Source organism: Lissotriton helveticus, chromosome 4_1 (assembly GCF_964261635.1).
Source record: "Lissotriton helveticus chromosome 4_1, aLisHel1.1, whole genome shotgun sequence".
NCBI classification, from domain to species: Eukaryota; Metazoa; Chordata; class Amphibia; order Caudata; family Salamandridae; genus Lissotriton; species Lissotriton helveticus.
In genome coordinates this window covers 512,137,489-512,152,403 of record NC_136063.1, presented here as the reverse complement: position 1 = coordinate 512,152,403, position 14,915 = coordinate 512,137,489, and the positions used below count along the sequence as shown (strand labels likewise).

General features: G+C 48.5%; 1 protein-coding gene across 1 annotated transcript in view; it reads right to left on the bottom strand.

Annotated features, from left to right (window-relative positions):
- The window catches only part of ZNF704 (zinc finger protein 704), a 657,857-nt gene that overhangs the window by 121,401 nt on the left and 521,541 nt on the right, over positions 1-14,915 (bottom strand). Inside the window, exon 5 of the mRNA XM_078685607.1 lies at positions 14,419-14,519. Within this exon, the coding sequence (XP_078541733.1) occupies positions 14,419-14,519 (101 nt within the window). The remainder of the gene's footprint in view (positions 1-14,418; positions 14,520-14,915) is intronic.

The following is a 14,915-nucleotide window of genomic DNA, read 5'->3' as shown; positions in this document are numbered from 1 at the left end:
TCACTCCCCTCTCAACCATAGGCAAGCATGCACACAAAAGAGGTTTTGGATAGTTTCAGAAGGTTATGGGATGGTCTGTATGACAAGGTCACAACCTCCCCAATTCACATCATATTATTGAAAGGATAGCAGAGCATTCAACACATTTGTGGCCTTTCTCAGGTGTAAACTGGAAGGCTGATTCCATGACTAGAAATACATGGATGGCAGGCAAGATGTAATTGCAAAAGAGAGTGAAGGTGCTGTATCATTAGTATAGGATGCAGTAGCTTAGGGTGCTAGTGCCATCACAAGTGAGGAGTGCATACAAGAGATGGATGTGGATTTTAAATTGGAGGAAGTAAAAATGTCCTTAATCTTTTGGGTAGCAGGAGAGAGAGTACTGTTTCAACTGTTTTTCAGAGTTTTGAATGAAATGACGCTGTGTGGTGAGATGCTCGGGGTGAAAGGTTTGTTTTGCCTGCTAGGTTACACTCTAAATTGAATGAATTGGCCCACAAAGGATATTTATGGCAAACATGCACATCAAAAGACTTACGTCTGAGTTATGGTGGCCGGTTTTTGATGAACAAGTCACGTTGCAGGTGGAAAATTGAATGTGTGAAGAAGGCGAGAAAAGGCGAGAGGGGGAGTACAATCTGATATAGGGCACACTAGGGATCCAGGTAAACTATGGCACAGTTTGTGCATGGACTTAATTGGACCGATGAATGAACTTAGGGGAGAACTGACATTTGCATTAGTGGTGGTGGATGTTCATACCAAATGGCTGTTTGGGAAATTTGTGAGGGAAGTTACCACACGAGTAACCATTCATCTTTTGAAAGAGATTTGCTGAAGTAGGTTTTCTTCTCTGATTATAACAGATAATGGTACTGTTTAAGCGTTTTTCAAAATATGTAAACTGTACAAATATTGTGAGAAAATTATTTTTGAAATGCTTTAATTTTAATGATGTATAGAGTTGTAACTAAAAAATGTATGAGATTGCTCCTCAAACAACAAGATATTTGGGTCATATAGAAGTCTAGATTTTGATATGAATAGTTATGCCACATTTTCATGTTACACACCATTAATGTTAAAATAGATGCTGTCTTTTTGTGTTCTATTCAATGTGCTACTGCTCATTCACCCTGCCAATCACTGACCTGCTGCAGAACCATCGCTCCTCTCATTCCGCAGAATGTAAAGCATAAATGAATTAGCAATGTTCAAAAGTGTGTATTATGAATGAGGATTCCATGACGTACCCAAAGTATCATTTTCAAGCACTTCCACTGAAAGTGCTGCATAAGACATGTGAGTTTTCATGAGCCATTGTTCAAGAAATGTTTCATTTGTGTTACACATCTTCGAAGTGCAGTTGCTGAGGAAACAATGGAAGATTTCTCTTACCTTAAGATGAGTTATTGTTTAAATAATTGTGTAGTTTTAATTATTACATTGTTGTTTCTGATTTGTCAAATGGGACCTTAACATGGTCATGCTATAATGAGTTTGCAGAACCTATTAACAGACTATGTAGTTTTGATAAAAAAAACTTCTGAGTTCATGCATTTCGGGAGAAAATGGTCATTATTTGTTATCCATGAGCTTTTCTGGAGCTTTATTCTCTATTTGTCAAAGATGGGTATACTTTGCCATTTTCAAAATGTTCTATTGAGCTGTCGGGACTCTTACTGAGTCAGACACTTAGAATGTTTGCATAAAATAATGCATAACTAAGCCTTATGATTTTGAATTTAATTCCCTGTACTTCTGCTTTGACCATTTAATTGGTGATATTTGCTTATTCTCTTTTGTATCATCCTTTCATTTTTCTGTAATAAAAAGCTCTATTCCCTATTTTTTATCTAAAACTGAGTCCTTAATGTATCTAATATTTTATTTCATGCAAATCTGCTAAAATATTATCTCCCCTGATCAGGAATGCAGTCTCCAACCGCTAGATCAATCAGGAAATTCTGGAACCAAAATAATTTGGTAAATATCCGGGTGTTAAATTATTGGGGTTCAGGTGATTGTTGGAGTTCAGCTCCCACATTACCCATTGACATCTAGTAAGATGCAACAGTTTTTGTTATCTTGTGGGGTTAACCACATTTCTACTTCTCTATATAACCCACAGCCTAATGGTGTGGTCAAGAGAGCTAATAGATTGACCAAAGGTGCTATCTAAAGATAATGAGAGAATGGTCCCGGATATGGTATGGGTGTATTGTACTACTAAACATGACATTTACCAAACATCTCCCTATCAGATAATGCAAGGCAGAATCCCGGAAAGGAAGTTGGTTCCAGCATGGCTGAAAGAGTGGGTGTTGCAAGATGGAAGGAGAGAAAAGTAAACTGTCGACTAACAAGTTTGTTTCATTATAGGTGATTAGATTAAAATTAAATCTGGTTGGATTAAAGGTGGTTTGACTAAATTCAGGGGATTACAAAAACTCATAGGTATTCTGTAGTTCTTGAAAATGGTTACAATTGCAATCAGGAGTAGTGGGTTACATCAAAGGGATAGTGATTGTAATGTAGGAAGAGAGAAGGAGTATAGTGGCTTTATGATGATGACTGATGAGGAGTTGTGGGTTTCAGGACGCAGGTTTGAGAATGATGCTTCCTTTGGAGGAGGCAATTCTATGAGTTTTTGTGATATGAGCCAAAGTCATGAAATGACAAGAAGCCATAGGAAATGCAGGCCACCTGTTTTGTTATGTGACTATGTGAGTATGGAGTGTATCATTTATGTATTTCCATTCTTGTTTTTGATTAACATGTATTGCTATTTGTACATTAAGGGAAGAGGACATATTATACTGGGTTAGTTTTAAGAATCAGAATGTTTATTTGTGTTCTGTGCCCCATGGAGTAAAAGCGATCTGAGCAAAGTCAGTTAACGGCTGACTGGCTTGGGATGACTACGCTCTCATTGCAGTGTCTAATTAATCATTATTTAATTCTTCCTAGTGTGGTGGACCATGACTTAGTAAAAAAGATCTCTATCTGATTGTATACAAAGAGTGGTGCAATGTTTCAGCCTCCTGTCCTTGAACTCTTTGCGTTGGGCACGTATCATCACTGTCTACAGTATAGGGGAGAGCCAAGAGCGGGCAAAAGGGTCGAATCTCAAAGCCCTTGTGCTTGTGTGCTACTGGTGACAAAACAGAGAGCCCTACTCAGAGCCACTGACAAGGCGTTACTGTGTTTATGTCATCCAGACTGGAGGGACTGCTGCACGGTGCCAGTGTGCCATCCCCGCCGTTCATGAGTGATCTGCCTTATCCCAATCACAGCATCTAACTACTCGCCAGGTGGGTTGAAAATAAAACATCATTTGAAAGAATTTCTCATGGATGCCTTAAAATGTAGTTTTCATAAGGGAATCAGACACACAAGACATATTGTTAACTTATAGTGGGCTTATAGCTCACCTATTGGATGGCTTTATTGCCACTCTCATTTGCTTGCTTCTTTTTCACTAGATTCTGTGAGTTTTCCTTCCTCTTCATGCAATAGTCCCTCTACTGAACCATGGATGCATTACTTGTGTACTTCTACTGCTTGCTTTTCAAACACTACTTTTTCCTTTTTGTTCAGAAACTCATCAAGAGTGTGTGTTTTTTCCAGTTGTCTCCCTCATGTACTTGTCTCTGTTGTGTACTCCTCTCTTTTCTACACTCCATGTTCCTCTCTCTCGCCCTTGTACTTCTCTCCCACTGCCGCGTGTTGCATTCTCTCCTATGTGCCTTGCCCCGACAGCTCTTATTTGATCATCCCTCTGCATCCTCCTTATTGTTTCCCTCCCACCACAGTCCTCCATGTTGTTTCACCCGCCCTAGTGGCCTGTGTTCCTTCTGTCCCTGCCTCCTGTGTTGCTTCTGTCCCCATCAGTGCCCCGTGTTGCTTTTGCCGCCACCTGCGTTTGCACTTTTTTTCTTTTAAGTTACCAATCCAATTCAGATCGGTAACTAACAACAACAAAAAATAGCGGCTGCACCATTTTGCAGGCATGTGAATGTGTTGTGCGCAAAATTGTGTGGTTGGCTGCGACAAAAGTTTTGTTTTCTATAGCAATGCTGCATAGCATAGGGGATGCTGTGCAGCATAACTACATACCATTGGCAAAGCTGATAGGTCCCAAAGGAAAGAATAGGGCTTTGGGGGGACGGCCGACCGGCGGGAGGCCTGCTACCCTCCGGGGGTTTTGGGGGCCCGGGGAGGGGGGGGAGTTTAGGGCCAGCACCGTACGTGGGCTGGTTTTCGTTAGGCTGGCAGTAGGTTTGGGGTCCTGGTTGGGCTGTCTTTGGGCTAGGTTGGGCTGGCGGCATAAATAAAACCGGCCATTTTGTTTCACTGGCCACCATGTCGTTGGCAGTGACACAGCAGCCGGGCAGGGGTGTCGGTGGGTTTGTCGATTTTGTTGTTGGGCCTAGTTTTGTTGGTGTGGCCTGCATTGGCGGTCTTGGCTTATGGTGGGCTTACCTGGCTAGTTGTGGTTCGCTGTGCTGCTTTTCCTGGTTGTCCTGCTCGTTGTATAGGGGTGCGCGTCGTACTGGGCTCTGCCTGGTGCGCGGCGAGGGAAAAGCAGGACCGTGTGTGGAGCGTGTGTGGCGGTGGAGCGAGTGCCAGCGAACTTGCGGATAATTTCATTGCACCCGGTGTGAGGCATGGCTCTCATTGACGACCCCCGAGTCCGGGAGGCTCTCCGGTTGCAGGTACAGGTGAGACCGCCGCAGCGTGCTGCGAGTAACGCCGCGGCGGTGGTGTTGGCCACGGAACAGCCACGGTCGCGGCGGGAGCCGGGTGAAGGGAGGTTAGGCAAGAAGGCGGCTGAGGGCGGGCAGCGGGGCCGTGCAAAGATGGTGCCTGGAGCGCGGAGGAGGGCGGGAGGGAGGCGAGGCGCGGGGGCAGGCTGACCCTGGAGTTTACAGCTGGGGCAAGGGGGCGGGGGAGGAGCTGGAGGTTGACGAGGTGGTGCGGGTTGATAGAGCGACGATGCAGGGAGGGGGACTGGGTCGAGTGCTGTCGGGGGCCAGGGCGCGTGGGGAGGTGGGGCAGGGGGTGAGAGCTCGGCGTATGGGGGGCAGAGTCTCCACTTTTAATAGAGGATTCTGACTTAGAGGGGGAGGAGGGCGGGGTTGGGGGGAGCGATTTAGATGGGGGTGTCATCGGGGGGAGGGGAGTGTGGTGGGGCCAAGTAGATCGCCATCACCGAGGGGGGCGCGTGCGGAGTTGGGGCAGGGGAGGGGGAGCGGGGGGAACCTGGTGGGGGGCGTGATGGGGGGTGGGGTGGGAAGAGGGGGGTGGCTGGTCCTGGTGTGTTTTGCAGGGAGGGGGTTCGTTTTTCCCCCAGCATGCTGGACTCCATCTTTTTCTCTTGGCAGGAACGCTTTGCAAGGCGCTCAGGAGAGCAGATTGCGGCTCCACTCCACCTTGTACAGGCGGTCGTTCTCTACTGAGGGACCACGGGAGGGAGCACGCTGGGAAGCGGGGCGGTAGGTTCCGCCAGCCCCACCCCGAAGGGTCGAGACGGCCGCCGGGGGACGGGGATGGAGTTCGGACGTTGTGGATCAGGCTGCGGTGTCATATGCGGGGGATGTGTGGAGGGAGAGTGTGGACTTGGGAGACTTGATGAGAGCTTGTAGGGAGAAGGTGGGGCTGAGCCGGCTGGAGTCCCTAGCGGGCGGCCAGGAGGTAAGGTGGGAGGTGAGGCTAGGTGCTGAGCAGGGGTAAAGGGGGCGACTGGACTATGAGGAGGAGTCTGATGAGGAAGGGGAAATTTGAGAGGGGCAGGGGGAGAGGAGTAATGTTGTTGGAAGTGTCTTGAAGGTATGCCACGGCAGGATGCGCCGAGAGTGACAGCCCCCCCCAGCGCCGGCCTTGACGCCAGGTAAGGATGGTGGCAGAGTGGGGAGTGGTTCGGGCAAGCCTCGTGGCTCGCAGGTGTCTGTGGGTACAGACGCTTGGGGGGAGGACCTGGTGCGTCTGGTCAGAGGACGATATGTGAAGGACACAGGGGTGGGCCCAGATGGGGCATTGACGAGAGACGGCGGGGAGTCTGGGGGGGCGGAGGCGTGCAGTGTTGGGAGTGCCTGGGTGGGGAATGCGAAGGCGGGTGAGAGTGCCGTTAGGGCCCACGGGGGTAAGGAGAGTTGCGATGTCCCGGTGTGCAAGCTCCCATACATGGGGGTGACTAAGCCTCTGGGGGCCCACCTGTCGCTGGCGACTAAGGAGAAAATATGTAAGGGGGAGTATGTAGAGATTTTGAAGCTCCTTCACAGTAGCTGACGGCGAAGGAAGGGTCGAAGGAAGAGAAACAAGAATTGGCCAGGCGTCCCAAGGTGCCTCTGACGATCGACAATTGGTTGGCGGCGTTCCTGATATACGCTAGCGTATATTGTGAGAAATATCCGGACAGGGCCATTGCTCTCTTCCAGTACATGGAGGTGGTCAGGCGGGCTCAGGTTACTTATGGAGGTTATGCCTGGTCTCATTATGACGAGGAGTTCCGGGCATGGATGGCTTCGGACCCGGAGGCGAAGTGGGGCGAGCTGGATTCGGACTTGTACCACCAGACTATGGGCGGTGCGAAGTTCGGCCGCACGATCTATACGGCCAGTGGTTTGCTGCTTGCGCCGACCCCCTTTTCGGCCCGCCCCACCCGTGGGGAGGTGGGGCAGGGAGAGAGCACCGCACAGAACGCAGTCAGGGCATGCTGGGATTTTAATAAGGGCGCGTGCGGCAGGCAAGTGTGCCGCTTCCGGCATGAATTCTCCAAGTGCAGAAAAAGACACCCGGTTGTGTGCTGCTGGGGAGTCCGGGGGTGCACAGGGGCAGCAGCCCGCGGCGGCTGGAAATCAGGCCGGGGGCGGGGGGGAGGAAAAGGGGGTCAGGATCTATGGGAAAAGGCTCATACACTAGTTAGGCTGGATCGGCTCGAGCCCTTGCTGGTGTCGTATACGCGGACAGAGGATGCGGCCATGTTGCGACGAGGTTTCACAGAGGGTTTTCGGTTGGGATATGAGGGACCGCGGATCGCCCAGTGGGCAGAGAATTTGAAGTCCGTCAATGTGCACAAAGAGGTTGTGCGGGAGAAGTTGTTCAAGGATGTGAAGGAGGGCCGCATGGTGGGCCCCTTCCCAGAGCCGCCGATGCCGGATCTGATTATTTCACCGATTGGTGTTGTGCCCAAGAAGGAGCCCGGGCAGTTTCGCTTGATTCAGCACCTGTCATGGCCGGTGGGAGCGTCGTGAACGATTATATCTCAGCGGAGCTTACGTTGGTGTCGTATTCGTCAGTGGATGTGGCACGGAAGATTGTGGTGGCAGTTGGTACGGGCGCCCTCATGGCAAAATGCGGCGTTAAGTCAGCATTCAGGCTCCTCCCGGTGCATCCTGATGATCACCAGTTGCTGAGGATTCAGTTTGACGGGGGCATTTTTGTGGACAAAGCGCTGCCCATGGGGTGCTCGATATCCTGTGCTTTGTTTGAGAGGTTCAGTTCCTTTATCCAGTGGGCTTTTTCCTGGCGCACAGGCTCGGAGACAGCGACGCACTATCTGGACGACTTCTTCCTGGTGGGACGGCCGGGTTCGACAGATTGCCAGCAGCAGCTGGACGGTTTTACGGACCTCATGGGTTACCTCGGGGTGCCCCTGGCGCCAGAGAAGACGCACAGTCCCAGTACAGTGCTGTCATTTCCTGGTATAGAGCTCGACTCAGCGGCCATGGAAGCTCGTCTACCAGAGGACAAAAGAGCGGCAATGTTGGCATTGGTGGGAAGCATGTTGGACAAGCGGAAGGTGACCGCGCGGGAGGTTCAGGTCTTGTTGGGGCATTTAAACTTTGCATGCCGCGTGGTGCGGGCGGGACGTACTTTTGCCGGCAGCTCGGTTTGGCGCTGACGGGTTTAACGCTGCCACATCATCATTTGCGGTTGTCGGCGGGGAAGAAGGAGGATTTGCACATGTGGCAGGCGTTTTTGGGGCGCTTCAATGGTGTGCCCATGGCGCCCCGGAGGATTGGGAGTAGGACGTCAGGCTATCGTCGGATGCGGCAGGGGTTGGCGGATTCAGGCTCTACTGGGCGGGAAGATGGTGTGCGGAGCAGTGGCCGCCGCACTGGCAAGCTGGAGGGCGGAGCATTGCCTTTCTCGAATTGTTCCCATTGGTGGTGGCCGTTATGGTGTGGGCACAGGATTTGGCGCATAAGCGGATGATGTTTCAGGTGGACAACATGTCGGTGGTGCAGGTGGTCAACAGACAGTCGGCCAGGATTCCACAGGTGTTGAAACTGATGAGAGTTTTCGTGCTGCGATGCTTAGAGCATGATATCTTATTTCAGGCTCGACACGTGCCGGGGGTGGACAATGACATTGCGGATGCTTTGTCTCGTTCACAGTGGTAGAGGTTCCATGGGCTAGCCATGGAGGCGGACGAGCACAGGACTCCGGTTCCAACGGATCTGTGGTCGGTGGGAGACGCCGGGTCGTTCAGCTGGTGAGGACATCGGTGGCGGTGTCCACAAGAGCAGGCATGGGAGGAGTTTCAGCGGTTTGGAGCGGTAAGACAAGGGGACCTGTGGCGGCGGGAGGAGCAGGTGGTACAGTTCATGTTGAGCTTGATGGACAAGGGTTTGTCGAGGGTGACGATTCTGGGTAAGTTGTCGGCAGTGTCATTCATGGGGAAGTTGTGGTGGGGTTATTCGCCATCGGCGGGGGAATTGGGGTTGCGTCTCCTGGAAGGCTGGGCGAGGGAAAAGGGGGCCAGGGTGAGTCACGGCGGCCCATTACTGAGGATTTGATTGCGTCCTTGTTGGGGGGAGACGACTTTGTTTTCCACACTTATGTCATGGACGTTCTTTGGAGCCTTTAGGGTTTCAGAATTGGTGGGTCCGAAGGGGGGACCAGGTGTACTGTGGGGGGAGGTGGACCAGGAAGAGGCTGCAGCGTTCGAAGACTGATCAGCGGGGGAGGGTACTTGGGTGGTGTTGGGGCCGGGGAGGTCCACGGCTGGAAGGCGGGTGTTGGCAGGGGAGGTTTTTGGTCGGGGGAAAACATCAGGGTGACTGCGGCTCAGGTGTTGTGGGTCCTGTGGCATGCCCTGCGGGTTATGGGTGAGGACCCAAAGGCGTTCGGGACGCATTCGTTTCGGATTGGGGCGGCGGCAGAGGCAGCGCGTCGAGGATGGGGGAAGGAGGACATCAAGCGACTGGGGCGTTGGAAGTCGGATTGTTACAGGACATATGTCAGGATGCGAGGGGCAGGGGTGGATCACTGAAATGACAGACTTTCCCACCCTCTTACATGTGTGTCTTTGCAGGTGCAGTGGCTGGGCCAGCTGCGGCGGCGTTGGACATTTACATTATAGTACATTCTTTTGTAAAGTGAGCAGAGAGGGCGGAGTGGGAAAAGCACCTGAGCCTTAACTTGGAATTGGATGAACGGTTGTTTCAATGTCATTGGCAAGGAAAGGGGGGCATGCGCTGGAATGAGCTGTTGCCGGCTTTGAATAAAGTGGTAAAGGGGGGAGTGTGCCCAGATGTTGTGGTCATACATTTAGGGGAGAATGACCTGGTCCAGTGCAAGGGTTTAGCGTTGGTCAAGCAGATGAAGAGGGACTTGTTGGAGATATGGCTTAGGTGGGCGGGGTGCCATGTCATCTGGTCAGTGTTTGTTCCCAGGAGGTTTTGGAGGGGGGCGGAAAGGCCAGTGGCCATAGATAAGACGCGGAGGAAAATTAACAGAGAGATGAAGGTTTTTTGTGAGAAGGAGGGCTTGGGTAGAATCGAGCACCCGGAGCTAAGGAATGGGGCAGTGTATTTTTTCAGGGAAGATGGTGTACATCTGTCTCGGTATGGGATGGAACTCTATATTGTCCAATTGAAGGAGGCACTGGATCAGGCTATTGGGGTGCGCAGGTATCCGAAGGTGCAGGCATCCTAAGGGGGGGGTCAAAAGTCGTTAGTACGTCTTTCGAGTGGCGTTTCTTCTTAGTTAATGGGGAAAAAGGTAGGAGGCCTGGGTTGTTTGACAAAGGGGGGTGGGATTACCTATGACAAGTTATTCAGTTAGGTAGTGAGGCATGTTGCAGTTGGTAAATTGTGTTTATGTTGTTCTCTGGGGGAACCATTTTAGGATGGGGTTGGGGGTTGTTAGGTATTTCATATTTAGTGAGGTTTAGTTTTGTACGGCACAGGCCAAGGGTTTTGTGTTTGTAAGGTGCACCTGCTTCCAATAAAGCAGCCTTTGTCACACCATAAATTGTGTCTGTGGTCGGTGCGGCCTCCCCCCGATGGGCCCCAATAGGGCATTGGGGGGCAGCCGACCAGCGGGAGGCCTGCTACTCCTGGGGGGTTTTGGGGGCCCAGGGAGGGGGGGAGTTTATGGCCAGCACCGTACGTGGGCTGGTTTTCGTTGGGCTGGCAGTAGGTTTGGGCTCCTGGTTGGGCTGTCTTTGGGCTAGGTTGGGCTGGCGTGAATAAAACCGGCCATTTTGTGTCACTGGCCACCATTTCGGTGGCAGTGACACAGCAGCCGGGCAGGGGTGTCGGTGGGTTTGTCGATTTTCCCGCCCTCCCACCCCTTGTGCCTGGGGTTTTTGTGTTTAGCATTTTTTTTTGTGCGTTTGGTTTGGCAAGAGGGTGTTTTAGGTGTGAGATGGATTTTTGGAAGGGTTTTGTTGGGAGCCGGTGCATCGGGGTTTTTTTGTTATTGGAGTTTTTCGTGTCGCTGGAACAGGTGCTGGTGTGCGTTTAAGACATTGGGCGTTTCTTCCTAGTTAATGGGGAAAAAGGTAGGAGGCCTGGGTTGTTTGACAAATGGGGGAATTACATATGACAAGTTATTTAGTTAGGTAGTGAGGCATGTTCCAGTTGGTAAATTGTGTTTATGTTGCTCTCTGGTGGGAACCATTGTAGGGGTGGGGGTTGTTAGGTTTTTCATATCTAGTGAAGTTTAGTTTTGTACGGCACAGGCCAAGGGTTTTGTGTTTGTAAGGTGCACCTGCTTCCAATAAAGCGGCCTTTGTCACACCATAAATTGTGTCTGTGGTCGGTGCTGCCTCCTCCTCCTCCCCCCCCCCCCGATGGGCCCCAAATATTGACTTTGGCAATGCCCGTTTTATTTTACATGCTATGAAGGCAAAGGTTTGAAAACCATGCATCTTCTTTGGTTTCGTGTTTTTACTGTGTACCCTGGCTTCATGCTCTTCTAGGAACACTGAAAATAGCAGGTGTATAGCAATGCCATGAGGTGATAAAAGCAATATCAAAAGAACTCTCAAGCTTTCCAAGTCCATTCGTGAGCACTATCATCAAGGCCAGTTTTTTCTTTGCATTGTGGGAATACTAGCTCTGTTTATCATATTTTTAAATCAGAGCAACAGGAATCAGAATGCAAGGAAAACACATTTACTTGATTAAATGAGTCTTCGATGGAAAGTTACAAGTGCATCTAAAAATATAATATTAATTTTAATATTTAATTTGGTTATGAAGTGCGTATCAAAAATAGTTTTTGAAAACCCATTTATGGACTGTCAGTCCAATTAGAACAAATTATATTTCATTACAAGAAGAAGGCGTCATTACACACCTGATATGCTTATCTCAGTGGCCGTTTTTTTATATTCTTTTATTGAGCAAAAAAAACTTAGCATTTAAAACAAGAAAAATGGTTAGGTGAACTGCAGACTGTATGCTAACGTCCTGTTTAATTATAAAACATGTGTAAACGTGAAACACCGAACTGCAGCAGGGCTTCTGAACGTTTTATTTTGTTATTTTCATTACCAACTGGATGAAAAACAAGCAGATGAATGAGGGCTGAGGAGTGTTTTATGTGAGTCATTAGCGGATTTTGTATGGTGCACTTGTGAAAATCAATCTTTCAAGGTGACTTTAGCTTCGGTATAAATATGTGCGTATTTCCTGTGGAATGTAGCTCTATGAATGGAAGCTAGCCCCCTCTTGTTAAATATTTTTTATAGCCAATAAAGTTGACTCTCACGAAGATGGGTTAGCTCTAGTATTGCACGCTGTGCGCTCTGCATAGGCCTTCGTACTCTTCTGACTGGAAAATCATCAAACAGGCAAGCAGGGTATATAATATCCTATTTGCTTCATGTACACATTGTTGACTTTGAGGTGATGGTTGCAGATGGGGCCCACCGGCTATATTTTTTGGGGGTTCAATAATTTTCTTCGTAAGATTTTGACCCAGAGAAAGGGGGATAAAAACACAAAAAGTAGAAAAAAGGTGGAAAAGAAACAGAAAACAGTGACATAATTCAAAGAACATTAAAATATTGGAAACAACGTGCCCATCATTCTTGTGTATCCTTGCAGAATTCTGTACAAGTTTTCCACTCCTGTCCTGTCCATGAAGCCATGGATTACCCGGTGGTGAATCTCTTCCTTGAAATCCTTCTTTGGATTAAGTAAGGGTTTTCACCTTCCATCTGCCCTTCAGCTTTAATGCTGTGTGTGCTTAGTCAAAGTACACTTTTAATCAAGTTCTTTGTTTTCACATCTTCTTCACATTTTTATTCGACACTTTTGGTCGATTTTATTTTGTATACATTTTATACATTAAACAGTAGAACGTCAAATAATACATGTAAAATGTAAACAAGCATTGACAAAACCAACAGGTCCGGCTTGTTTTGTTATTAGGTAAAAGTAGTTATTTAGGGCCTAATTCTGATGTCGTAGGTTAGACCACTGACAACCAGTCAGTGGCAGTCCGAACGCCGACTGCCCTTTGGTTCGACCGTTGTAAAATGATACTGGCGGTCGGACCCACAGTTGTGGGACGCAAGACCGCCAGCTCCACCAGGATCATAGAGCCTGATGGGGCGGAGATCGGAGGAGCATCCTAGAATGGCGGCGGTGCCAAGGCAGGCACCCTAGTCGGGATTAAAATACCCCTTTCTGACAGCCTATTCATGTAAATGTTGTCAGAAACGATTAGGTAGCCCCAAACAGGGTCCCTGGCCATCGTAGGCCACTGAAAAGTGGCCCTGGTGGCCCTGGGGGCACAAGTAGTGCCCCCACCAACCTCCATGCACTTTAGGCCATGCGCAACATGGGCTATGGCACACGGTGCACAGAAGTGCAGTAAGCACTGCATGGCAGAGGCATGTGCTGCAGCCCTTTTCCATGGCCACAGGATGCCCCCACCCTGGTACCGACGCCTTTCCGACCGCCAGCCTGGTGGTCAAATTGAAATACAATGGTGAGACCACTGCATGATCGTCGGGCAGTCTCCAAACCGCCTCTATAGATGCCGGTGGTCCAGCCGCCAGACATTAAAATCAGGCCCTCAATCTTTTGCTAAGTTTGTTGCTGTTGTTGTGTAAATGGATCTATGACAGAATAGACCAATGGTTGGCTGATAGGATGAATGTCTGAGTGAGCGGATGACTGAGGAATAAATAACCATGTGCATGACTAAGCTATCAATCATACTTAGTTCCTTTGCATTTACAACCACATACTCACAACTACTCATCCACCGAACAACCCACAAATTCATCTATCCATCATTCAAAGCACTCATCTATCTAATCATCACTGCATCACTCACGCTGATGCATCCATGGATTATCTATCCACATACTCAAGCATTAACCTACAGACCTATGCATATGTAGTCTAAGCCTGTATGTTTGCCTGTATGTGCGTTGTCTGTATTTGCCCCTTTGTAGGTACTGCTTGTATGTATATTAGTGCCAGTATATATATTGCACTGTGTGTACCCGAGTGCTTATAGGTGTGTTTGTGGGTATCCGTGCCTACCTGGATGTGCATTGGTACAATTAGTCTGTGTACACTACAATCTTTGTGTATGCTAGTTTATGTGCATAGATTTATGTTGGTGGTGTCCTCTTCTTCTGTTTGTCTACATGGATATGAGCAGTGTTTGATCATAGGTAGCTGTATGTTTGACAGCGTGTATGTGCATGAATGACCTGAGGTGTATTTATGTGTGTAATCAGGTGCCTTTATGTTGGTCTGTGCCCATTTGGCCCTCTATGTATGTTCATTTAGATTTTTCGATCTATATGTATTTGCATGTGTCTACTTGTTCTGTGCCTTTTTGCGCATGTATTGCAGTTCTGCCAGAAGTATTGGCTCGCCAATGCCTATTGTCATTAAGTCACCTAATTTTGTTATAGGCAACTGTGGCACAGGAATATAAAATTGTTTGCTAACAAACAAAAATTTAGCACCGATATTATTTTTCTTCAGCTTGATGGACGGAATTTTTTACTTTCCATTTCCTTACTTTTGTGTTTTTTCCTTGAAATCCTAAACAATCCCATAATGCAGTTTTGTGTCCATTGAACCGCTTTCAACTTGTATTAGTCTGGGCTACAGAAAACCTAGCCCGTGTGCAATTGAAACAGTGACTTACCCAAGATGGACGGTACGGATGTGTTTCTGGATCCCCGCTGCTGTACCCAGAACCTTTCCGCAGTTTTTCCAAAGGCATTTAAACATTACTTTCATGGAATTCTGGAATGGAGAACACAGTCCTTGTTAATTTTCCATAATTCTAGATTGGTCATCACATGTAATTGTAACATAGTGTGCAGAATAAATAAAGTCTGAATCTAGGTTAGCACTAAATAGCTGTCATCTGTTCAGAAATCAAGAATTGAAAAAGTGTCAAGGTTTACAATTAATGTCATACAAGTTTTATCAATAAGAGGTCAGCGATACTCTCTGTTTTAGAACACTCACAAGGGGATATATGCCTGCTTCAAGAAACGCACCTGCTCGCTCAAGACACACACAGAATGCACACTGAGAGATTCCCCCAACATTTCTAGTCATCGGGAAAGGGAAAGAGGGGGGATTGGCAATCCTTTTCTCTAAACGCTTCACTGGCATGGTCTTAGGTAGACGCCT